The sequence below is a fragment of the Gossypium hirsutum genome, chromosome D01 (assembly GCF_007990345.1).
Source record: "Gossypium hirsutum isolate 1008001.06 chromosome D01, Gossypium_hirsutum_v2.1, whole genome shotgun sequence".
Taxonomy (NCBI): Eukaryota; Viridiplantae; Streptophyta; class Magnoliopsida; order Malvales; family Malvaceae; genus Gossypium; species Gossypium hirsutum.
The window spans coordinates 22,438,156-22,465,445 of record NC_053437.1 but is presented as its reverse complement, the minus strand read 5'-3'; the positions used below and the strand labels follow the sequence as shown (position 1 = coordinate 22,465,445).

Genomic DNA, 27,290 nt, shown 5'->3' with positions numbered 1-27,290 from the left:
GAGAAAAAATCCACCGCACTGTTGTGCGTTGCCATCCAAAGGGGGCCTAAAACCAAAACCATTGTTCATCACTTATCTTAAATTATCAAACACTAAATTTATTGTCTTTCAATCCCTTTACTCCGCGTTTCATAGAATTCTTATTATCATCACATTTTAAGTTCCCAATTAAAACCTCTTTAGTTTTATATATATATTTATAACTTTTTAAATAAATTTTATAAATTTTTATATGATTTATATAATATTTTCATATATTTCATAACATATTAACAATATTTTATATTTTATCTAGTTTTTTTTATATAAATTTTATAAATTTTCCAAAATTTTAATAATTTTTAGAATTAAATAATTAAAAGTCAATTAAACTGTTTAAAAATAATTAAAGATGAAAATTAAATCCATGTCAGTATTTTTCAATGATACATCAATAGTCGCACATCATTTTTTTAATTATCACGTCACATTTCATATCAACATCTAATTATCTATCAGAGCTTCAACGATAAAACATATTCTAAATGTTCAATTCATCGTTAATTTTCAATTGATTATATCTTCCACGAGTATTTTAATTGATTTTTTAATTATTTTGAATTTTTTTTATAGTACGAATGGATAGATAGAAACGAAATTCCGCTAGCTAGTTAATGGGAAAAGCTTTCAAAAAGATCGGAGAGTTATTTATTTTATGACGAGGCGTTAACCTATTGGTGTGTGGTGGGGCGAACTAAGTAAACGGAACCGCAATCTATTAAAAAAAAAGGGGGCAACGGAAATCAGACCCCGAAGGGGACAAAGAAACAAAAATGGGTTGTTTCGCTTGCTTCGATGGCGGAAATCGAGAACAGCGAAAGGAGCAAGATAGATTGGCCTCCGCCGAAGCTCGTGCCAAAGCCGCCGAGGCTGCTCAGAGGAGGTATTTTATGTTATACTTATTAGCATATGACAAAGAAACTAAAATTATGGTTTTATAACTATTTATTTTTTTCCATTCTTTTCTTTTTCGCTTGCTAGGCGTTCGTCGCAATCTAAGATTGATCCTTTTATCGATGAAAATTGCTTAGTCGTAGAGTTTTGAATCGGAATAGAGAAAGGGTTTGCAAACTTTGTTATGGAGATTAAAGATTAGATATTTCAAATTTTGGTCTGTAATTTAGGAGAAAGGCTTCTTTAGTTGTAACAAGTTTGAAAGAACCTGGATTATTCTTCTGGTTTGATGTTAAATTGAAGGAAGCATGATCGGAGTATTGGCAATCGGGTTGCTTTTATAACAGTTAATTTACTTTTGACTTTTACACATTTGAATCATTGATGAAAATTGCAGGCAAGAGCAGTTCGAAAAGTCGGCTGCGGGAAGAGCTGCTCGTGCACAGCTACAAGCTGCTGCAAAGCAATCCACGAATTCTAATAAAGGCGAACCTGCTTTGAAGGTTTTTGTTTACTAATGTGCTCATGTTTATTTTAACTATAATGGTTTTTCATCTTTTATGGTAATTAAAATTAAAATAATTTCTGTTTCATAAAATGATGAAGGTAGAGGGTGGAATGGGGGTGTGGTGTGGATTGGAAGTTTTGCTCTATCTTATTGTGTTAGGTAAAAGTACTATGGTTTCTCTAGTATTAGGATTTAAATTATATTTTGCTCCCTTTATTGAAAAAATAAATAAATTAGTCTCTATACATTAGATCAAAGACTAAATTAGTCATTTCTGTTAAAAATTTCATCCATTTCTACAGTTTTTTACAGTTAAAAACTAGTGTTGCTGACAGACTAATTAGAAAGTTACACATGACGTGCCACATGTATCTCATCCTGATATACATGAACCAATTTTTAACATTAGAAACGGATGAAATTTTTAACAGAAGGACCAGACTAGTTTACTCTTTGATCTAATGTACAAGAACTAATTTATTTAATCTTTTAGTAGAGAGGGCAAAATGCAATCTAACTCCTAGTACAAGGCCTTCATAATACATTTACCTATTGTATCATGTTCTTTTCTCTATATGTTATTTGGACTTTGGTGTGAGATATGAGTGTTTGCTGTTTTCTTTCTATATTACTCATACATAGATGTGAGTGTTAGATTCAAGGATTTGTTCATCATGTGTATGCAATCCAACCCTAGAAAATAATTCCATTTCCTTTGGGGATCATTTGTAACAGTATACAAATTTGACCCTTTTGTTGGTGATTTTGTTGCAGTGGCAGATGGGTTGAAGTTGAAGCTTTGTTAGCCTTTGTTGAGCAAAAACTGGTCATGTATTTATTGGTAAATTTAATTCTGTTCTCTAGTGATGTCTAAGGTTTCTTCACGCTATTAGAGATAGATGTTGTATCAGAAATCAACCATTCTATCTTTATGAATGACAGTCTTCGGGATTCTACCATGAGCTCCAAAAAGTGTAACAAAATTTCTAGCAAAAGCTCACGGTAGAATTTTCCCTCTCTGAGACACCACTTCGTTTGGACGGTGGGTTAACTTAATTCTTTTCTGTTGTGCAGAAATACAATACGATTCTTGTGTGGTTTTCATGTTGCCAGTTCATTGTGGTAAATACTACAAATGCATTTTTTGTTTCTGCTTTTCTTTCAATTGTAATGTATAAAATTGAAACAATAATCTTGGTTTCCTGTACAGATACTGCGCTTCTATTCTTTTCTGATTACGAGAAAATATAATTTGAAAAGTAAAATGAACATTATTCGAGTATTCACATTTTATGGCTTAAATGTAATCATTTTTATTTTAAAATATTTTCTTGTCCACTCCAATTTTAAAGTTATCAACATTTTCAGTTCAATACTTTGGTTATCAAAAAAATAATTAAGATATACAACCAATTATAAATTGACACGAATTTTATGTAGTTGTCACAATGACACCATTATCTATAAAAAAACTTATAAACTTTTAAAATTTGCAAAAGAAAAATATATAAATATATAAATAAAATTATAAAATATTATATAGTTTATCATTTTTTTAGAATGTGTTATAATTTTTTAAAAAATTCTGAAAAATTACTGAAAAGTATAAAAAATATAAAAATGTATATAAAAATTATTAGAAATTGTAAAAAATAATAAAAAATTTGTATCTTGGAATAAAGTATGCCTTCACTAATCACATTTAAAATTTGATATAAAAATTGTATTTTAAAAATATTTTAAGAAAAACTGAATCAATTTCTAAATATTTTTTTAACGAGTGAACTACACTAGTAGTCACCTAACTATTAGTAAAGTTTTTTTTGGTCTATTAGCTATGAAAAGTTACAAAATTCTCACCCAATTATTAGTAAATTTCTTTTTTGTCACTCAACTATGAAATGCTACAAAATGATCACCAAAAATCCAATTTTTTTCTTTTTTGGTAATTAGTTGGCTAACAGTGGTAGCTTTTAAAATTGACATAATTGCATCTTTAGTCCTCAACATGTATACATTGTGTTAGTTTAGTCTTGATTCTAAAAAATCTAACCTTCAACATTTACACATTGTGTTAGTTTGGTCTTTTTTTTTTTGCAATTTTGTTTTTTTTATTACCCTTTCACCTAAAAAGCTAAAAAAAATATTTATCAGCTAAATTTTATTGAAAATATACAAAAAATAGAAACACCCAAAAATATACGATAATAATTTTCTTATGTTCTCATTCTTTTAAAATTAACCCTCAATGTCATGAAGAAAAGCTAGATGCAAAGAGAGAGAGAGAGGGAGGAAGGGAGAGCAAATTGAGTGACCAAAAAGAAATTTAATAATAGTTGGTTGATCATTTTGTAACTTTTCATATTTGGGTGACTACTAGTGTAGTTTACCCATTTTTAATATTGTAAATACATCAATTTTTGTACTTTTCTAGTGTTATTGACAAAATAATTATTTGACTGGATCACTATTTAATGTATGAAGTAAGATTCTTTCATCCATCATCGTGCACATGCTCTCTATTTTGTACCAATCTTCTTTAGAATGATCATACTCTTGACAATAGTGGTGGACTTAAGGAAATGATGACATATTCAAATATTTGAGGGGCATTTGATTTGTAATTATGATAATAAATATTAAGGATTCAAATATTTTTAAGGCAATGAATAATATTTAGATATCTACTTCACTTTTAAAATATTTTATTTGCGAGTTAAGATATTCATCTAAAAGCAAATAATTTGTATTGAGATAGTAAAACATATTTAGAATAATTAAAAATATTATTTGAATTGAAATAACAATATTTTTCTTATTTAAATAATTTGAAATTCAACTTATCAAAATTTATCACTGAAAAAAATCTACCAATTATAAATTTTGATTGGTTAAATTATAAAACATGTAACGACTTGATTTTTAGTGGTACCGAAAAATACGATTTCAAAATCCCATTTTTATAAATCGAGTCCGTAAATATTAAATATTAATATTTATGGAGATAATATAAAAATATATTAAAGGTTGGTCCAACAAAATTTTCAAATTAATAGTTAATTAAGGCCTCGGACTAAACTATAAAAGTCCAATCGCTAAAGGTTTTTAATTAGCCAAAGGTTTAGGTAGCCAAGTAACAATTAATCGCATGTATAAAATGGTAATTAAATCATTTTTAAATGTTAGATAGTGGATGATGTTGATGAAATCCACTAACTTGAATTAAAATAAGTTTAAGTTAAATAAACCATGATTTTGTTAATTAATTTAGCTTAACTGAATCTTAATTAAACTATATATACTAAGTTAGTGGAAAATCATGTAAAAGCCATTTATTCATCTTCATCTCCTTGCCGTAACTTGAAGAAGAAAAACCTAGGAAAAATGTTGAATCATTCGTCCATGATTTGGCAAGTTAATTCAAGTCATTTTTTGTGACTTTTATGAATTTGAGGTTATGAGAACTTGATTTAACTAGTCCATGTACCAATTTGTAAAACTATTAAAATTCTTGAAAGTTGTCATTGTTGATTTCTTGAAGAATTAGGCTTGACATAATAGATTTTAAGCTTAGATTATGAAAATGACTAGATTGTAAAGTTAATTTATCTTAATTGTTAACTTTGTTACATTAGGGACCAAATTGAATAAATGCAAAATATGTCATGAAATTATGTTAGAAATAGAAAGTATATGGTCCTTAATGAAAGTATGTGAAATTGGATTTTAATCCGAAGCTAGAAATTGAAAGCTATGCTTATCTCGAGTTTAGAGACTGAATTGAAGAAAATGCAAAATTTTAGGGGTATCAAAAAATGAATTTGTATAGATTCATTCATTTCATGACATATTATGAAAATGTTTAGTATTGATTGATTGTATAAAATAATGGTATATATATCAAAATCGGATCAAAGTGGAGTTAACCGAGAAAAAACTAAAATTGTTGATTAGTCCTTGAAGAATCAACTTGTTTGATGTTTTGATAAGGTAAGTTCATATGGAACTTACTATTTCACTTTTTATTATATGTGAATGCTTGTTTTTAATTTACTATACGAATATTTGTATATAATTGAAATATCATGGAATTTTGTATAACTAGCTAATGATGGACTGAATTGGAATATTGTGTAATGTTGGTTATTATGTAATAATACATGGTATAAATGTGTAAACACTGATGATTACATGATATGGGAACATTATATGTGACCACTTTACGGGGTATGTTATATAAATGTAAATGATTACAGGGTTGATATTGAAATATGTGGAAACTTGATGCCTGTGAGAACTTAGTAAATGTTAGGATACAATTGACATGCCAATAAGGACTTGTGCATGCTTGTACGAGATATATTACAAATGTTAATTAGATCAACATTTGTTATAAAATTCTCGGATATTATGTGACATAGGTTTAGCTTAGAGGAGTGACCTGATGTGTCGTGATATAGGTTTAGCCCGAATGGGTAACTTGATATATATACTTAGCTCGAATTAGCAACTAGTGTGGTGTAGCTACTCGAGTATCTGAGTTTGTTTACTAGGGTTCATCGGGTGAAACAGAAAATGAGCTTTGATGATGTTAAGTATGACTCCTATTTTCAGTCAAATTTGAAAAATAATCTTTTAGTTAAACTCTGTTTATTTATTTCAGTCAAACACTGATTAGTTTAGATTATTTTATTATTATTTGACATATGAATTTAGCCTATAAATAGGCTCTTTTACAACCTTAGTAAACACACCCATTAGAGATTAAAACTCATAACACATTTAGAGAATTTTGTGTTTACGTTTTGAGAGTTCTTTGTTTTTGGGTTTTTGGGGTTTAGTTTTTATCTCCATCTTTTGTACTCTTCGTTTTTTTTTCCATTATAGTAAAATTATCTTTGCCCGTGGTTTTTTATCCTCTTTAGAGGGGTTTTTCCACGTTAAATTTGTGTATTCAATTTCGCAATTTATTCTGCTATTTTTTTGTTACTTGTTGCTTAATCGGGTCAATTCCTAACAAGTGGTATCAGAGCTAGTTCAAAGATCAGCCCATTCAGATATGACAACAACAAGGTTTGAAATTGAGAAGTTCGATGGTGAGACAAATTTTAATCTGTGGCAAGTTCAGATGATGGCAATTCTAGTTCAATCCGGTTTGAAAAAGGTTGTTACCAGGAAAAAGCCTAAGAATCTGAATAAAACAGAATGGGAAGAGCTTGATGAAAAGGCTTTGTCTGCAATCCAGTTGTGCCTCGCGAATACGGTATTGTAAGATGTATTGATGGAGAAGACCTCATCCGCCTTGTGGAAAAGGTTAGAAACTCTTTATGCGACTAAGTCTCTAGCTAACCGTTTAGTGTTGAAACAACATCTATTTACGTTTCGCATGAACGAAGGTAAGCTTCTTAGAGATCACATCAGTCAATTTATTACTCTTTTAAATGATTTAAAGAACGTTGAGGTTCATATTGATGATGAAGATCAAGCTAAGCTATTATTGTGCTCTTTACCCCCTTCATACAAGTTTTTCAAGGAGACCCTGATTTATGGCAGAGACAAACTCTCATTTGAAGATGTGAAGGGTCATTTGTTGAGTAGAGACAAACTCGACAATGAGCTTCATTTGGATAGCAAGGCAGATAGGCAAGCTTTTGTTTTGATAGCATCAAAGAAACGAGACAAAAGGTGTCACTATTGTAAAAAGTTAAGTCACGTCAAAGCAGATTGTTATAAACTGCGAAATAAAAGAGTTGCTGAGAGTAACGAGGAAGATGTAGCTGGTGCTAATTTGATCGATGAAAGTGGTGATGATTTCTTGTTAGTGTCAACAAGCAATAACTCGAAGCTCACGTCCGAGTGGATCCTAGATTTGGGATGTTCTTTCCACATGTGTCCCAATAGAGAATGGTTCTTTACATACAGTTCGGTTGAAGGTGGAGTTGTGCGCATGGGAAACGATTCATCTAGTAAGGTAATTGGTATTGGTACTGTTAAAATTAGGATACACGATGGGACGATTAGAACACTCTCAAATGTCAGGTATGTACCTGATTTACAAAAGAATCTCATCTCCTTGAGTATTTTAGACTTGAAAGGATGCAGAATCAACATCGAGTCAAGCAGCATCAAAGTATCTCGTAGAGCTCTCGTTTTGTTAAAAGGTAAAAGAACTGGCAGTTTTTATATTCTGGAAGGTTCTACAGTGACCGGTGAAATCAGACGTCCCTCATCCGTTACAGAGTCGAAGTTAACTTGTTTGGAGCGGAGGCAACTTGGTCATAGGAGGAAAAAATGTATGACCGTTTCGTTGAAGAGAGGTTCTCTTTTGGATGTAGGTTTTGAAAAGTTAGGGCACTGTGTTCGTGAAAATCAGACCCGGGTTAGTTTTGATTTGGCAGTGTACAAGTCGAAGGCTAGAAGTCTTCCAGTTTCTAAGCATAGATTCGACTTAGTTAATTCCCTGCATAGTTCAAGATAGGCTCGTTACGGGCTTTGGCAAAGATGGCGTTGTGGAAATATGAGTCAAGGTGGAGATTTGTTAAGTATGACTCCTATTTTCAGTCAAATTTGAAAAATAATCTTTTAGTTAAACTCTGTTTATTTATTTCAGTCAAACACTGATTAGTTTAGATTATTTTATTATTATTTGACATATGAATTTAGCCTATAAATAGGCTCCTTTACAACCTTAGAAAACACACTCATTAGAGATTAGAACTCATAACACATTTAGAGAATTTTGTGTTTACGTTTTGAGAGTTCTTTGTTTTTGTGTTTTCCGGGTTTAATTTTTATCTCCATCTTTTGTACTCTTCGTTCTTTTGCCATTATAGTAAAATTATCTTTGCCCGTGGTTTTTTATCCTCTTTGGAGGGGTTTTTCCACGTTAAATTTGTGTGTTCAATTTCTCAATTTATTCCGTTATTTTTTGTTACTTGTTGCTTAATCGGGACGATCCTAACAGATGCAAATCTAGAAAACTTATGTTTTGGAGAAGAGGATGAAGATGGTGAAGTTTTTGGGTGATTTTTCTTGGTCGTTTTATAAAGGTTGTAACTTAAGAGATGATAGAAATCAAAAGGAATTATGATTTAGAGTTCAAAATTAATTGGAATAGCAAGAGAGAAAAAGAGACAACAAATAGTAGTTTTGGGGGTTATTTTAACATGAAATAATTTGGAGGATGGGGTTTTTAGCTTGAATTTTAAAATCTGGCTAAATTGATTCATAAAAACTCTCAATTTTGACTCTTTTACAAATCAATCCTATTTTCAAAATTAAAGGTATTTAAAACTCATTTTCAGAAATTGATTTAATTTTCTAAAAATCATAATTGAAAACATTACAAGTATGCCACGTCACAAAATTCCCAACACTCTAAGGCTAAAATTCTTAAAATACCTCTAAAATTCCTAGGCCCTATTTTAGGGTGTGACATTAACTATGGTTGATGTTATTTAGTTGATGATATTTAAACATGCATATGTCATATATGTATGCCTTGTTTTGGTTCAAGATAAGGTCTTATAGGTTCATCGGGTATAAAATGAAATGAGTAGGTAAGTTGTAATAAACTTAAATGCCATTGTCGAAATGATTTGGTGAACAAATGATTTGATTAGGTCTAAATGAGGAATATGTATTGAATGTCATATTAAATGATTGATCGAAATTGTAGTAAACTTGTTTGGCATGTTTTGGCATGTTTTGGTTAGGTAGAATTGCTAGTTGGGTGATAATGTTGAAAGGTTTTGGTTGGAAGCTATGGGATAGGTACCAAAATGTGCATTTTGCTAAAAAAGGGGCCACGTCGACTGGTAGTAGGTGATGTCATGACGTCAATATGCATGAAGTTGCGATGTGACTTACTATGTTAATGACGTCATGACGTGAAAATTGTAAGATTGCGACGTCGGACCGAGATTTTTCAAACTTTACAATTTGATCCTATTTCATACTCGACTTAACAAAAGAGCTTTCATAAGCTTGTATATAAGTCGTAAATGATTGTATAACATAATTTGAATGTGATTGATACTTAATTACATGTGTGAATGATTAAATACAACCAAATTGACTGTAGTTGCTTGAACAACGAATGTAACATCTTGTAACTCGGACCCGATGATTGGGTTGGGCGAAGGGTGTTACAAAACAATTATCGTAGGAGGTATTATTCCAAGAGAGAACAATCTTATGTTCAAGCTCTAGTAAATGTGATCTATAAAATTTTAAAATTTTTAAAATTTCTAATATATATTTAAATTTAGTAATTTTTTTACATTTTCTATAATTTTATGTAAATTTTATATTTTTAATATTTTTCTAATACTTCTATTTGTAATATTTTTATTTTTAAAGGGGTTTTTTATGTTTTTCAAATAATGACATCACTATGACATCATCGTACGACATGTGGTAGCATATGATTGGTTGAATATTAAAAAGCCGTTAGCTTTTAACGTCCAAAGGACTAAATTGGAAACTTTGATGACGTTAGGGATTGAATTGGGCCAAAAACAACTTTAAAGGTCAAAGTGAAAAAACATAATACTTCAAGGACTAAAATGTGCATTAAGCCAAAAAAATTATAGATTGTTTTATCATTATTTACATTCTTGCTTTGGCTTTTCTTTTCGCTTATTGAAAAAATGATAATACTTTATCATTGCTGTTATTAATGATTTTATTTTTAAAATAAAAATTAAAAAAAGTTCTACATATATTTTATTTTCATATTATTTTTTATAAATTTTAAAAAAATAATTTTCCTTCTTAAAAAATATTCTATTTATAAAATAAAAAATATGTAATCATAAAGATGTTTAGGTATTTTGTTTTTCTTAATTAAAAATTAAAATTAAAATTCTTTTAAAAATTACTAATAACTTTTTTTTTTCTATTTCCATCTTATGGTCCATATTCGAGATTTGTGACTATTTTTTCAAATAATATCATCTCAAAAGTTTAACACGCGCTCTCTCATAAAAGTGTAGTGATCACTAGCCCTGATTGATATTTTATTTTAGCCATGGATTGTTTACCACCAAAATAATTCTTGTCTCTTGTATTTTCAATGTATTTTTTTAATTTTCACTTTTTCATTTTTTTATCAATAAATTTTCTAGTGAATATATTACTAATTAATCTTCTTGTGATTGTTGGCACTTGATAGTTGATCAACAAAAGTCTTATTACCTAAGAGAGACATCCATTTGAATCATAAACAAATCGGGTATGGATGGTGTAAAAGAGAGTAGTCTGTTTTTCACCTTTTCTGCCTGTGTAAGTATGCAGTGGTCCCTTGACTAGCAGGCTGGCATGTAGTTCCATTGATGAGTTGAGTAAAGCCATGGTGGCTTGTTGGGTATGGTGCTGTGTGCTGGTCACGTTAATGGGGCGTTTAACCGATCTTTTAGGGAGGAGTGGATTTGATGAAGTGCTACGAGATGAATAAGCTCTTATCATCAGGGCCGTATGTAGTGCAGAACTCGTTGCCATTAAAAGTGCTCTTGAAGTGTTTGTCAATACTGAATGGCTCTTGAAGTTCTACAGATTTCTTCATCTTCCACGCTTGTATGTTAGATCAGATGCTGTCCCTGTATGTATGCTAAAGCTAGACACGGTGCAAGGGATGTATTAATTGTTGGGCCAAATTTTGAAAAATTAAAACGGTTATAAAAACCATATAAATTAATTCATAATATTAATAGTTAATAAAATAATACATAATATTAACTCTTTTTTTTTTGAGAAAATAGTGCGATTGTGAAGTTGACAATTTCTTTTTTCCAAATATGTCATTCTTAGATTGTGTCTATCATTTGGATGATGATATAAAATCTTAGTTCTCAATTTTGGATCGTTCAAAAAGATTTCAAAGCTATTCACTTTTCTTTCTTGTTGTTTTTCTTGTACTTCAATGGTAGACTTTCTTTTAAAATATTTTTACATTTTAGTTAAACATTTTAAACAAATAAATTTATGTACTAAACACAAAAAAGTTTTCTTGAAGCCAACATACGATTAATAAATTTCTTTCACAAAAATGAAAATTACTTTAGTGCTTTTTGGTATCATGAGAATACAATATATCAAACATAATATGAACACAAACACAAGATTAATAATAATCACACAATCAACAACATTTTCTAAACATAAATGCTAAATTTCTAATCAATTCAAGAAACTCAAGACTATAATGAAAATCAATCGTAATTTCTTCAAGTATTTGTATTAATCAACCTCTAAAAATTATTACTTAATCAAGATATTAGGAATCTCAAACAAAATAAATATCCTAAAATTATTTGATGAATAAAAAATGGAACTTGCATAAAAATCCTAATTTATCACAAGAAAAGCCACAATCCTAATTTTCTAGATATTAAATCAATAAAACTTGTAAAGTAGGTTTATTTCTAAATTAGCGAGATTCACTTAAAAGCATTGAAAGATTAATTACCTATATTATAAATGTAATGGCTCAATTTTCAATATTGGAAAATCAGTTTTGGAACCCCATTTCCATAAACTAAGCTCATAATTATTAAATATTAATATTTACGAGAATTTTATAATAGTAAATTAAAGTTTGGTTCGATAATTGTGCCGAATTAGTAGTTAATTAAGGTCCAAAGACTAAATTGTAAAAGTCCAATCGCTATAGAGTTTTAGTTGTTAAAAGGCTTGAGGACTTAAATGGCAATTAACCAAAAGTCTAAAACGATAAATAAACCATTTTCATGAAGTGGAAGTGGACGGTAAGGTTAAATTTTCTAAGCTTGATTAACATGAACTTAGGTAATTAATTAGATAAACCAAACCTTAATATAAGTATAAATATATGGATGGTGGAATGAAAGAAAATAAATTCTCTTCTTCATCAAATGACCGTCCACCATAAGTGAAGAAAAGAAGAAAGGTTCTAAGGGTTTCCAACTTTTGGCCATTATTTAGGTATTGTAATCAAGTCATTTTCTTGTAACTTTTATAAACTTGAAGTCATGGGAGGTTGATTTAGCTAACCCATGTACCAATTTGTAAAAATGTAAAAGTTTTTTAAAAGTTGCCATTGCTGATTTCTTGAAAAACTAGGCTTAAAATTGATAGATTTTAAGTTTAGAATATGAAATGACTAGATTGTAAAGTTAATTTAGCTTATTGTTAACTTTGTTACATTATGTACCAAATTGAATAATTGTAAAATTTGTTATGAAACAATGTTAGAAATAGAAATTTTAAGGTCCCTAGCGAGAATATTTGAAATCAAGGGTGTGTTTGATTGTAGTAAAACATTTTCCGGAAAAGGTTTTCAGCCTTTTCCCGTGTTTGTTTGGCTGAAAATATTTTCCCCATGTAAAATCAATTACAAACACGGGAAAAAGAAGTGTTAAATTTTGGAAAATGACTTACCGTTTCTAATTCGGTAAGACATTTTCAGGAAAATTTTAGACACCGATCTTCCCTTTCCCTTCCCCTTCCCCTTCCCCTTCGCTTGACACCTGATCTTCTGCTTGCCATCAGCCAACACCGATTCTTAACACCAGACACCGGCTTTCATCAACCTTTTTTCTATGTTTTGATTTCGGAGCAATAATTGAGGGAATCCGAAAATTGAGAAAACTGATGGAATTGGGAAAGAAAATGGAAGCACAGAAGAAAAGCAAAGTTTCAAAGATGGATCAATTTGTGGGTATACTTCGCTTCACCACCTCTTGAGCGCAAATCTCAAGCCTCAACTCTACCAGGTCTTTTCTTATTCTTTTTTCCCGCTTTCCGGGTTGTAATTTATCTGTCTTCACTTTGTTGATTAAGATTTTATTTATGTTTTCAAGTGTAGCATAATGCTAATATTATGCACAATCGGAGCCCACCAATTGTTTACATTTTTTGATCAAACCATTGAAAAAAGGAAAGAAAAAATCTTCCATCTACAATGCTGAAGCAAACTCTCAAGTCTCAACCTTGAAATTTGCTGGTTCTTAAACCCTCAAGATATAACCGGTATTCCTCTTTCAGTTCTGTCTCGTTTAAGCAATTGCGTTTGGTTGCTGAGAAAATGCTGGAATATATAAGTTTAACCTTTTCTTTTAAGATTTTCTTGAAGCAATAAAATTGTTTAGTGGATGGCAACTAATGCTACCACAATTAATCAAAATTTCTTTCTTTTTTTCCTTTTGGTTTTGCATTATATCAGGATGCTTTGTTGTAGATATGCTCTGCCACTCGTTACTAAAAGATTGGAATCAGTTAAAATTAACCAGAGGCCTAGGAATACCGTGGTAGGCTTTCAATTGAAATTTTCGCATGTATAGATATATTGTCTCCTCCTAAACCCTAAAGAGAGAAGGGAATGCTGTATGAAGTTTGAAATTTTAATGGTGTTATTGGTGAATTAGTAAATCTGAAATAATTTTCAGGTATGCGCTGCTAAAGGTCCAAGACCTCGGTATCCTTGGGTATAGGAATCAAGGAATAGAATTGGGACTGTCTCAAAATCAGCAAAGCTTGTTACTTGTGTAAGTTCTTGTTTGCTTTACTATCTTAACTTTTATAAGTTAAATATTAGCAAAACAAATATCGTTAATGGTTGCTGATTCTGGAATGAGTGACTTAAGCTGAGTGAGCTCGTTGCGAAGTAATTATAGACACGGATTTGATTCTTTTTATAGCAATCTTGGGATAATAGTCATCTATTATCGGCCATCCTTATGTAGGTTAAGCAACTGTCAAATGTCAAGGAGGAAGTTTACGGGGCTCTCGACTCATTTATTACATGGGAACTAGAGTTCCCTCTAATTACAGTTAAGAAAGCATTGAAGATCCTACAGAACGAACAAGAATGGAAGAGAATAATTCAGGTAATCATTTCTCTTCAGTTTTATCCTTTCTTTTGGCTTTCTACACTAAAAAGAGTTAAGTCTAGGAAAGTGCACTTGGTTTGCAGGTGATAAAGTGGATGTTAAGCAAAGGTCAAAGAAGAACAATGGGAACGTATTTCACCTTATTGAATGCCTTAGCGGAGGATGAGAGACTTGAAGAGGCTGAAGAGCTGTGGGTCAAACTATTTTCTGATAATTTAGAAAGCACCCCACGTATTTTCTTTGATAAAATGATTTCTATTTATTACCACAAGGACATGCATGAGAAGATGTTTGAGTTATGTTTTTTTTTGCCATTTATTCAAGACTCTTATGCAGTACCATAATTTGAATGGATAGTTGAGCATTTCTTCTATCTTTCTTTGATTTCTGTGACTAACCATAAACTGCATCTGATTACTCCCAACTCTGATTTTATATTCCCTTAAAAATCAGTGTAGCACAGTTGAGATGGTTAGTGAATATGGTACATAGCGGTGTCTTTCTTTTCCTCGTGCTTTTAATCTTTCTATCTGCCTAAAACAATAATCAGTTTTCGGGATAATTGATGCACAATAATCAGTTGAAATTAGGACCAATAATTGATGCTGCTGGTGCTTCAGGAGTCAACATACTATGCTGCAGGTATGGTCAATTTTATTGATCGATGCATAATATTCTGAAAATGCAAATTAATGAGTCTATGATGCAAGTTCAGGAAGCATAGATGATGCCATTTGCCTTCTGTACATGAGAAAAGAGGTGGTGTGAATTTGCAGAACCTGTTAACGGGGAGTCTACACAATTTCTTCAGGAATTTGCACTCAAGTATAACATGGTCATTATAAGCTCAATTCTTGAGAGGGATATAAATCATGGAGGGACTCTCTGGAATACTGCTGTTATAATTGGAAATCATGGCAACATAATAGACTCTCTGGAATACTGCTCTTTTCTATTTAAATTGGGGACTTCAATGGAGCCTATTGCCTTTCTTGATTGCAATTGCTGATATTTCTAGCATATTGCTAGTTCATTTGCTTCATAGATATCAGATGGTTGTCTGCCTCTTTACCTGGTTGTATTAAATCAATAGATGTCAGTTGAAAATTTTGATTGTATGTATCATTCATTTTGATTTTACTATTAGTTCTATGAAATTCTTTTTTGGGCCATGAGTGATTTTTTCTTAACAGTTGCGTGAGCACGTTTCACCATATGTCTAGGTAAAAAGCTGGGTTCTTCGCTTGTATTTTTTCCTCTCTATTGGATGGCAGCCTATAATATTGGGGCAATGCTTGATCTAGTAGTAGCTTTCAAAGAACATAGCTGATTGCATGCATATGGTTATGTATTTGTTGAATGCATACATATATACATATTTATGTCTGTAAATATGTGCATTGGGATAAATTTTATAGGAGTTAGCTTTGTGTTATAATGTAGATTGGTTGGCTAAAGAATTGGTTATACTTGAGAGTGGCTAAAATTTGATAATGATGCTATTTGTGTTGTTTGTAAGACAACAAAAAATTGCTTTTATGCTGAGCATAATTTCATCAGGAGATTACTACAATTGATTCACTACTAATTAGTAAATTTCGGAAGTAGTTTGCAATGCTTTTATATTTTAATAATTGAGTATTATTATATATTTAATTTGATTTATTTATTTATAAATAAATCATTGCAATATATGTAAAAACAATTTAAAATATAGGTAAAAACAACTTTTCCGGAAAATATTTTCAGGAAACCTGCCAAACAGCAGAAAATATTTTACACAGATTCAATCAAACACCAGAAAATATTTTCCAGTAAATCATTTTACAGAAAAGTAAAACATTTTCCAGAAATTATTTTACGGAAAACATTTTACTGGCAATCAAACGGACCCCAAATTTTAATCTGGGGCTAGGATTTGAAAGTTATAACTATTTCGAGTTCAATGACTAAATTAAATAAATTGTAAAATTTTAGGGATGTTGAAAAGTTGAATTATATACGTTGATACATATCATAACATAGAATAGAAATATTTGATATTGATTGATGATATAAATAATTGTTTAGATCAAGAAGCGTACCGAAGTGGAATTGACTGAGAAAAACTAAAATTGCATATTAGTCCTTGCAGTATCCAATTTATATATTTTGTACAGGTAAGTTCATATGGAACTTAGTACCTTATTTTATTCTATGTTCGAGTCGCGTTTGATTTGATTTATATGTTTAGATTGAAGTAGATTTAGTGAATTTGACATATGTGGCTTAAAATGGATTGAATTGAAAATAATGTGAATATTGGCTATTACAAAAGTGTACGGAGTGCAAATATGAATATTGAATGTTTACAGGACTTGTAATGAAATATGTAAACAGGTACATGGTTTGATAATGATATATATATGTATATATATATATGACAACAGTGCCTGTGTGAACTTAGTAAAAGGTTAGGATACGTATGGCAGGTCATTAGGGTTATACGTGCGCTTGGTCAAGGATTTTACATATTATAACGAGGTCTGAATTTTTTTAAAAACTCTTAAATTATATGTTTCATAGGTCTAGCCCAAACAGGTGACCTCGATATAATGTCAGCTTGTGTGAGCAAGTTAATCCTGTGTATCCAAGTCCGTTTCACTGTAGTTCTCTCAAGCAAAATTTTAATTTAATGGAAATGAAAACTTGAAATGATTTAGAAAGGGATTGTATATGCATTCAACTTGATATGTTTACATGAAACTCTTCTTATTATTCTTGATATGTAAATTTGACTAACCTATTTGTTTGTATATGTGGATATGTATTTAGCTGTATCAATAAATGTTAAGAAAAGCCATATTGAATGCCAAAATCATTGTTATTTTAGCTTGCTTGAATTGATTAAGGTAAGTAATGTAAATTTCATATAAACTTACTAAGCATTCTTAATGCTTACTCTGGTTGTTTTCCTTTCCTGTAGATTTTTCACCTAGCGAAATTGTCTAGCCAGATCAATGGAGAAGCAAACACACTATCTTGAGACAGTAGTTATAAGTTCATTTTGAGTATAGACGATGTGACATGTACTTAAGTTTTCTATTGTGTAAATGATCATTTTGAGGTTTGTTAATGGTGGTGATAATTGATCTTGAATATAACACTTGGTATGAAACTTGTTGATGCATAGTTTTGGTCAAACTTGATGTTTTGTGGATGATGATATTTCGCTTGATTAGTTGGTATGAAAAAACTAAATTATAGTGAATTGGTCAATTTGAATTAAGGATTGTGAAAATGGTATGTTATATGTGTTAAGTGTGTATTTAATAGACTTGTGCATGCTTAAAGTAATGCATGACTATTCCTTGAAGTGGTAAGCTATAATTATCATGATAAACATGTGGTTGTAGTGAAAACATTTTTAAACTTGGATAGGTGAAAAAGAATTTGAACATGATTGAATGTTGAGTGATTAGATACTTAAATTGTTTGTCATGATGTTGGTTGATCGTTATATTCTTGTATAAGGTTGAATGAATAACATTTGTAATGGATTAAAGTTCATTGAATTAGGTACCAAATGTGGATTTGCCAAAAATAGGGGTGACGTCGCAACAAGGAATCCTTGACATCACAACTTCGTTCGATAGTGAGTGACATCACCATGTGGGTATACATGTCGCGGCGTGACTCTCTGAGATGAAGTCGCCGCAACGAGGAGGCTTTGAGGTTGCGATGTCACCTTAAGACTTTTAAAACTTTTCTTTTGGTCCTAATTCATGCTCTGGTTAGAAAAAGAAATTTCGTAAGCTCGTTTGTAACCTAAAAATGATTGTGTGACATGTTGTGAATATGTTTTGTAATGCCCTAAACCTGACCCAAATCATCAAGTCTAGATCTTGGGTGTTACTACACATAACTTAGCAAAAATTCAAAATAGTTGACAGTTACTCTTATTTAAAACATTTTTCTTATCAATTTATTTAAATGCTCAATATCAAAGAAATAAATAAATAAAGGTATTTAAAAATAAAATAAAATAAAATAAAATAAAATAAAATAATACATCAATCTAGTTACAACTTATTATAATACCAAAGTTTGCTAAGGATAAACTCTTAAGGTGTAATCCTACAATAAGAAACTATCCAAAGGTGTCCACTATAAGTATAATAACACAGATCGCCACTTTCTTGGTGCATTCCTGGCCTAGTTCCTCTTGGTGAACTCATTCTTCCAATAATACATGAAACATAAACATAACCTTTATAAGTTAGACGGGCTTAGTGAGTTTGAAATACAAATTACCTTTAAACCTTTCAAGCTGAAATTCTTCATTCTGATTGTTTAGATTACCCACTTCTTTCTTTGCTGAATACCTTCACATCATCGGATAAACACATGCTTATACACTACATGCTTTCTTAACATGTCATCTTTCACCTAACTAAATGTGTGACTCTAGATCTTATCAGACGATACTACCATTTCTCTTCTCTTCAAACAACTATCTTTGGTTATCAAAGAATAGTTAATCACATGTACCATTCTCTTGGCAAATACTACTTATTGGTCTTACCTTTGGCTGATTCCCATACTGATTTTTCTAATTCAGATTATACCTTGGTTCAACCCAAAATATATATACTCACTGATGAGGAATACTCTAGGTCATTCAAAAGAAATCCAAACATCTATATTTCACAGCATAAGAGTACCAGATTTACAAAAACACTTAGATTCGAACTATTCCTAGGTAAGACATGATAATACTCAAATGTGATAAATATAAGATAATTCATATTTCAATCTTTCATAGTGTAGTCCAAATTTGTACTAATAGACACTTATACCTTTCGTAATTTGAATACACCCATATTCTAATTTGACAGACTATTATGGCGAATTCTTTTTAGAAGTACAAACGCGATTTCTAATTCAGAATATATCTCGTACAACTTATCAAACCTTAACACCATATCAAATAACCCAATCTATTTTCAAACTCTTTAGATACTCATCATAGAACTAACTATAGAAGATATATAAGAAGTTACCCAAATATTAACACAGAAGATAATAACTTAACTCTCCCTACACATATATATCACTGAATACGCCCATAGGATGATACATAAATTGCCACAAAAGCCATATAGAATACGCCATAAAGGCTTAGCAGATCACGAAACAGATGTAATCATATAGGATCATGTGTTTACTATCCCGATAGACTTTCAAAAAAAGCACCATGGGTTTCTCCCCCATGGACTTATACATATTTTCATGTTGTGATTTGCCAGTTCAATTTACATATTACCGAAGGCATCACCATGAACATTCATACAATTATATATTTCCATGGGTCTTAGCTACATGGACCTACACATTCTCATGTTGTCATCTGCCAGTCCAACCTTCATCTTACTGGAGGCTACACCATGAGTTTTTTTCATATCATACATTGCCATGGATCTCAACCACATGGTCTTACACTTATTTTCATATCATGATCTGTCAGTCTGGTTAGCAATATACTTACCTAGATTTGTTCCCGCGTAGTTAATCGATTTGTATTTTCCTATATTAAACTTTACCTGCATACTTACTAATCACTTTCTATTCATACATTAGTTCATACACAATATCATCAAACACATATAACATCTTTTCTATGCTTCACTCACTTACTCGTTACCTGAGGTGTTATCATTACATATAGAAGTATTTACCTGAAAAATTAAGATGCAGGAGTCAAAATAGAGACTCACCTAATACTCACCTAAACTGTAGCTCGAAGCTCTAGACTCAGACATCCATCTTGACCTAGTAGTAAAAACTGCTTAAAGAACACAAATTCACCATTAAAACCCATTTTCATACAAATTGCTAACATCTCAATCATAAATAACCTCTATGCAAAGTCTCGTATTCATAACTTTCTGCTCATATAATTCTTAACATCTTTACTCCTTCAAAAACTTAACATGCAGAACTATAATACTCACCTAGAGATGAAACAATAACTGATTAAATCAGGAACCCTAGCTTGTAGCTTACCGAGGAAGAGACAACACTTAGATTTAAGAAAAAGAAATAGAGAGTAATATTGAAGAAAGAAGAAAAACTCCTTCACAAACCTTTCTCACTTGGATATATATAACCAACTTCTTTTATTGGACTTAACAAGTGTCACTTAAACCCAAAATTTTTCCTTATTAATGGCTTACAAATTCCATGAGAAACATAAATGAGGATCTTGTATAATTGATATTTGCCCAGTCAAATCCAGTTGGCCCCTAACTGAATCACATTAGAAAACCCAACTAACACAATACTCAGACAAACTGGTTGTAAAATGCATATCATGGTAACTCCCCCGATTTATACCTCATTTGATAGACCCTTCTATTAGATAACAAAATAAGAATAACTTAAAACCTTTATTCACCTCTACGAAGGTTACTATACGCCATATTCCAATTCCCCAAAAGACTAAAACATGGTGGATTACACTATGCCAAATAGATAACCTCACAGCTCTATATCTTAAACTCGAATTTGCCAGACTTGGGGGATGACATGTTTAATGTTTATTTATATATTTAAATGATTGAGAAGTGGATGATTAGACATAATTTCTCTAACAACAATCGTAGCATCTTGTTACATTGACTTGACGATTGGGTCGAGTAAAAGGTGTTACATTTATTGGTATTAGAGCTACGATTTAGTGAATTCTAGGACTAAATTATAGTGTAAATCGAGTTTAGAAATACATGTCTCCATATTCTATGATAGCTTGTTACTTATTAATTCGAATCAACTTTTCTTTTTCATATAAATAAACCATGTTGATTGATTTTAAAAAAGTTATAACTAATGTTGTTGAAAGTAATACTCCCATCTTTGGTCTGGGCGTTGCTAGAAGTTTGCTTGTTCCACAAGGGCCTGAAAATGAGGCTCGAGATGCCATTATGAATATGATGAGCCAATGTTTCACGCAGTTTATGAGAGTTACTCCTTATGCTCCTAGTAGCAAATGCCCTCTCCTCTACCTGTAATGCTCCCAATGACACCACCTTTACCTTAGGCTCCTGAATCGATGCCCGTGACCTACCTTCTGATTGATAAACTCCACAAATGTGGAGTGAAGGAATTCAAAGGCAAGAAAGACGATGACTTGATAAGAGACAAGTACTGGTTAGAAAACACTCAGAGGGATTGTAATGAGTTGATGTGTTCTCTCGAAGATAGCATGAAATGTGTTGTGCCTTTACTTAAAGAAGAAACATATTAGTGGTGGACAACACTAGCATCAGTTGTTTTGAGAGATCAGGTAGATTGGAAATTCTTTTAGATAGAATTTAGGAAGAAGTGTATCATTCAATTGCATTTATAGAAAAAAGAGGGAATTCATGGAGTTGAAGTAAGGAGAAATGATGGTAGCCGAGTACGGACAGGAATTTATTCTCCTTAGTAAATATGCCAAGGAGCTAGTGTCTACCGAAGTCGATATGTGTACTTGTTTTGAATGGGGTTTGAATGAAGATATATATATGTTAGAGGTCAAAAGGTAATAATTAAGTTAATTACTAGCTAATTCATGAAAACCCTAAGTTTGAAGTTAATTATGAATACTTAAGCAAGTTGATCATTTGTTTATATCATTTTAGTGAAATTCGATTATTCGATTATTTGATAGTTTGTTAGTTTTCTTATTTTATTTTATTTTATTTTATTTTTCTTCATATTTTTATTTTTTATTTGTCGTATAATGATTTTAGATTATTATTGTTTAGACCTGTTATATGAATATTATTGTTTGGTTTAATTCAGCATCCCTTGGGTACGATCTTCGAAATACTTCTGTGTTCCACTGTAACATCTATACTACAACCTGGCCTGTATACTTGCAAACACTGCTTAATTCTTATATTTTATTTGCAGTATTTACAGCAATAGTGCATGTACGTTGGGGCGGCGGCCAAGTTGTTGGCATGGTTGTCGGGGAGGTTTCGACATTAGGCTAGATTTTTAGTTTTTTCATTTTAGTAGGTGAAGTAGGAAATTTTAAAATTGTAGATACGATTTTTATTTTTATAATTGTTATTGCTTACTAACTTTATTAAATTTCTTTGATTTTAGTGCGTGACTCAAAGTTGGGGTAACTTGATTGAACCCAATTCTGACCGAGAGAGAACACTTAGACGTAATCGTAGACAACGGATAAAGGATAACCCACTAGTTGCAGTTGATCCACCATAAGAGAATCTACTATTTAAGGATCCACTTGAACTACAACCACCACCAGTACAGATTGAGCAAATCGCTCCAACCATGGCATAATAGGGAAGAAATTTTCGTGATTATGTGCTACCTACTTTTGATTTTGTGTGAGGCAAAATCGATAGGCCGATAATTAATTCTAATAACTTTGAAATAAAGCTGACTATGATACAAATGATCCAAAATACTATGTAGTTTCGAGGAACCATGACTGAGGACACAATTTCTCTTTTCTTCTTTCTCTCCTTTGTCTTCTTTTCTATTTTGCATATTAGATCCCAAGGAAAATGATAGGAAATCGAATGAATGATGAAGAACAAAAGTAGTCAAAACAAAAAAATGGAATCACAAGACACAACTCACAAGAGCAATGAGAAGAAGAAAATTTGTAACACCCCTAACCCGTATCCATCTCCAGAATAGGGTTATAGAGCATTACCGAAGTTTATAAATTAATTTACAGACATTTCTTTTCATCAAGCATTCATATTTAAAATCAATCAAAATCAAAACATTAATGAGCTAATGTTGGCCAATTTAACTCATACATGTCATTATAACCAGAATCAAAACATCCAAAATTACCGATAGAATTAATGGATAGTGTGATAAACATTCATACATCCATTTAATGCATTATTCCCCTTTTAATCAAATATATCAATGTTTCATCAATTTTCATACAATGACCATTCAAATCATATTCACATCAATAACATAAATTTCAGGCATTTAAGAATATAATTCAAGTTACACGAACTTACTAGACTAAATTGCAGAAATACCAAAAATTGAGGGACATTTTGGTAATTTTTTATTTTCCTTGAATTTCCACCCAATCATGATCTAAATTAATATTTCATTCAATTTATTAATTTAAATAATAAAACAATTCATTTCATGCAATTTGGTCACTTTTTGACATTTTTACCAATTTACCCTTAAAATATTACTTTTATTCAATTTAGTCATTGATCCTAAAACATGCAAATTGGCCATTTTTAATGAAAGCACATGCTATTTGAATAATCATTTATTTTCCTCATCCTCCTCTCCATTCCACATCCTTAATGTATAATATTCTTATATGTAACATTATCTATAATTCCATCATTTATTTATATATTAATTCAAAGCTGTCCACTTGAGTCATATTCACTAAATTATTTATATATCGAGCTATGAAACTCCGAATTAAGATCCACTAAATTCCTATGAAACTAGACTCACGTATCTTGTTACCATAAAATTTTCAGAATTTTTGGTTTAGCGAAGAAGAACAGTTTATTCTTTAAAGTTTTCCCTATTTCACTATTTGACAGTTCTGACCCCTCTTCACTAAAAATTAATTATCTCTTTGTATAGAAATTTGATGATGCTTCTGTTTGTTTCTATTGAAAATACTCTTTCAGGATTTTAAACATATAAATTTAATCCTCTAATTAGTTTTATTCAATTTTTGATGATTTTCCAAAATCACAAAATTTATTATATCTCATGATTTAAAATTTCATTACTTACACCGTTTCTTCTATAAGAAACTAGACTTAATAAAGTTTAATTCCATATTTTTTCATCCTCTAATTCGATTTCTAAAATTTATGGTGATTTTTCAAAGTTAACCTACTGCTGCTGTCCAAAACTGTTTTAGTGCAAAATGTTGATTACTAAATTTATAACTCCCTTATTCCCTTTTCTCTATAATATTTCCCATCATTTTCACTTATTTCCCTTCACTAATATATCAAGAATATAAGAATTTATTTAAGAAAACTCTACTATAACATCATTTCCATATTTTTCAACAATAACAAACTTAAAAATATATTGAAATCTTGATGTTCTTACCTTATGCTATTGATTTCAATCTTTAACTTGATTTTCTCTCTCCTCCAGCTTCTATTTCTTGAATCTAACTTGACATTCTAGCTCCCCATTGTCTTCTTATTATTTTTATCTCTTGGAAGCTATGGAAATTCTTTTGATTTCTAGGTGAAAATAGTGAATTTTTGGTGAAATGACCAAATTGTAAAGAAAGCAAAACTTTATTTCTTCTCTTCTCTTCTATCGTTGGTTGCATGGAAAGATGATGATTTTTCATCATCTTTCCTCCCTTTTATCATCTTTCCTCCCTTTTATAGTAATCATTTAATAATAAAATAATACTAAAAATCTTAATAAAATCTTAATTAAATAACATTTATCTAATTAATTAATTAAAAATATCACAAACATCATCATTACCTTCTAGAATTCTCTCTCTCTATTTGACCATTTTTCCCTTTATAATCTTTTGAAATTCCATCATTGAGTCATCACTTAATTTGGTAAAATTGTAATTTAGTCCCTCAAAATTCTTCACCTTTTCAATTTGGTCCTAATTCATCCATTTTCCTTAGTTTCTAGATTATTCCACCCTTAAATATTTATACTATTAGTCCTTTAGCTTTTTCGTATTTACACTTTAACCCCTCAAATTTTGTGTATTTACTCTTGGGCAAGAAAACTTTTCTCACTTTGCAATTTAATCTTTTCTTGAATTAATATGTCATAATATACTTCCCAATGTTGACATAACTCAATATTATCTTACTTTCTTACTGTAGTAATTTTCGGGGTATTACAAAATTTGGTAATTCTAATAAGTTTCATGGAAGCATTGATGGAATATATGATTTAGTGCATGGAATATTTCAATCCAATAGCTACCCATTATGCTGAAGTACACTATTTCCTTATTTTACTACATCAAGGATATTATCTTACTTGCTTACTGTAGTAATTTTCGGGGTATTACAAAATTTGGCAATTCTAATAAGTTTCATGGAAGCATTGATGGAATATATGATTTAGTGCACGGAATATTTCAATCCAATAGCTACCCATTATGCTGAAATACACGACATTGAGCTTCCTCAAGGGCCACAACCTCTACCGCATTAGACGACACCTTGCAATCCATCTGACATCCCATATCTAGAAACAAATGGGCACGCAACAGAAACAAGAGAGAGAAGATAGTTATAGCCATAACAATCTAATCTCAGCGAAGGCTACTAAAAGTGGTTTTTATTAAAAAAACAACTCTATTTATATGTAGGTAATCTATACGAAGGATGAACAACAATACTGAGTTGAACAAGCAAGAAGAGAATGACCCAACTACACCTCCCGACACCATCACAATAACAGGTAGTTTTATCCTGTATAATTAGACCGAGGCACAGGACAATGTGCAATCTAAAGTGTGCACCGAGGGCGAGGAGGGGGTTTACATAGGAATTTTTATTTATTTTTACTACTATTTTCATTTAGCATTTTTTATTTTGTGTGTGAATTGCGCTTGAGCTTGTAGTAATGCAAGTGATTGGTTAGGAGCATAATAATAGGTTGATTGTATAAAACTTCTAATTTGGCATGATAGTAAGTTTTTCTAGGTTGTTAAAAATTTAGATGAGTGGGTTCATACTATTACATTGTAAATAGGTAAAATAATTGAGCATACCAAATGATAAAGGAGTACAATGGGAAGCATGTATGTTTGTTTAAGTTATAACTATTTAAAATTTTATAACTTATATGATTGAATCCATGGATATTGAGGTTGTAACCTCTTAAACCCGAACCAGTCATTATGGCCGAATTCAGAAAGCCACATTAGCCACCGGAATGGCTCTGAAAATCTTTCGTAGTTTTCAAATATACTTTTTAAACCATTTGTGCAAGTCGTTCAAGTACATGCCAGATTTTGCCCGAGTCTAAAAGACCCGCATTACAGACAGGCCTATATGGCCCAATTAATAAAACAAATAGTGGCCCAAACCCAATTACAACGAAATAGGCCCAAATACAATGGATCAAAAAATATATATCAGAAACCCTAGGGTTTCTAAATCATCTGCGCCGCAACCACCTAGCCCGTTTGCGCCGCAACCGAATCTTCACCTGCAAGGAACGAACACAGAGAAGGAAACAAAATCAAAAGATTTGCAGATCAAGAGATATCAAGCATGATTTGTTTCTTTATTTTTTATTACTATGGCTATAAAAAGGCCATTAATGTTCTGTAATATGGATCCGAATTCAAAAAATCAATAAAAAAGGCAGTTACTCTTATATCAATAGAGAGTCAAATACCGAGAAAGTAAAAAACTGATCTAAAGGTCTACATTTTTTTGCTTACTTTCGTTTACTTTTTTTTGTTTATATTTTTATTGTACTAAAATAAATAAGAAAAGGAAAGAAATAACCTATGTTTTGAGCCCAGATCGCCGTGAACAGCCGAATGAGCTGTCTTCGAGGAAATACGGCCGGAAACCGAAAGGTTTCTTGGGCTTTTGAGGTGTTTCTATTAATCTTTTGAGGGTTCTGAGCCTGAATTTGCATTTGGGGGCTTTAGAGGGACCGGATTTGAGATTCTCCCCTTTTTTGGCGATGGCCGGATTGAACGCGGGATGATTGGGGAGGGGAGAGCTTATTTTGAATTTTTTTGAAGTTTTTTTTAAAAGGTTGAAAAAATGAAATTTTTGAAGGGATTTTTGGTTAAAATAGCTAATTAAAATGGCACCGTTTTGGGCATGGGTCAACCTGAAACCTACCCGACGCAGCCTAGGGTCTGCGCGTTTTTGAGCGAAAAGGCAAATTGCGCTTTTAGCCCCTCCGCATTTTAAAGCTTTTACAATTAGGTTTTTTTATTTTTAAAATTT

At 31.1% G+C, this 27,290-nt stretch overlaps 1 protein-coding gene and 1 pseudogene across 2 annotated transcripts; both read left to right on the top strand.

Annotated features, from left to right (window-relative positions):
* The first annotated feature begins 517 nt into the window (after positions 1 to 517).
* LOC107916964 (uncharacterized) lies at positions 518 to 2,706 on the top strand. Of its 2 annotated transcripts, XR_001689661.2 has the most exons (4): positions 518 to 922; positions 1,331 to 1,436; positions 2,216 to 2,282; positions 2,516 to 2,706. XR_001689661.2 is itself a non-coding variant. In XM_041086436.1 (3 exons), exons 1-3 carry the CDS (start codon positions 813 to 815, stop codon positions 2,228 to 2,230), a joined length of 231 nt encoding a protein of 76 aa, XP_040942370.1. In that variant the 5' UTR covers positions 619 to 812; the 3' UTR covers positions 2,231 to 2,706. The 2 variants fall into 2 exon arrangements, 1 of the variants encoding a protein (XP_040942370.1); XM_041086436.1 differs by having other exon boundaries at positions 619 to 922; positions 2,216 to 2,706.
* A 4,743-nt stretch (positions 2,707 to 7,449) lies between these two features.
* On the top strand, positions 7,450 to 15,482 carry LOC107933423 (pentatricopeptide repeat-containing protein At4g21190-like; annotated as a pseudogene).
* Positions 15,483 to 27,290: the final 11,808 nt, after the last annotated feature.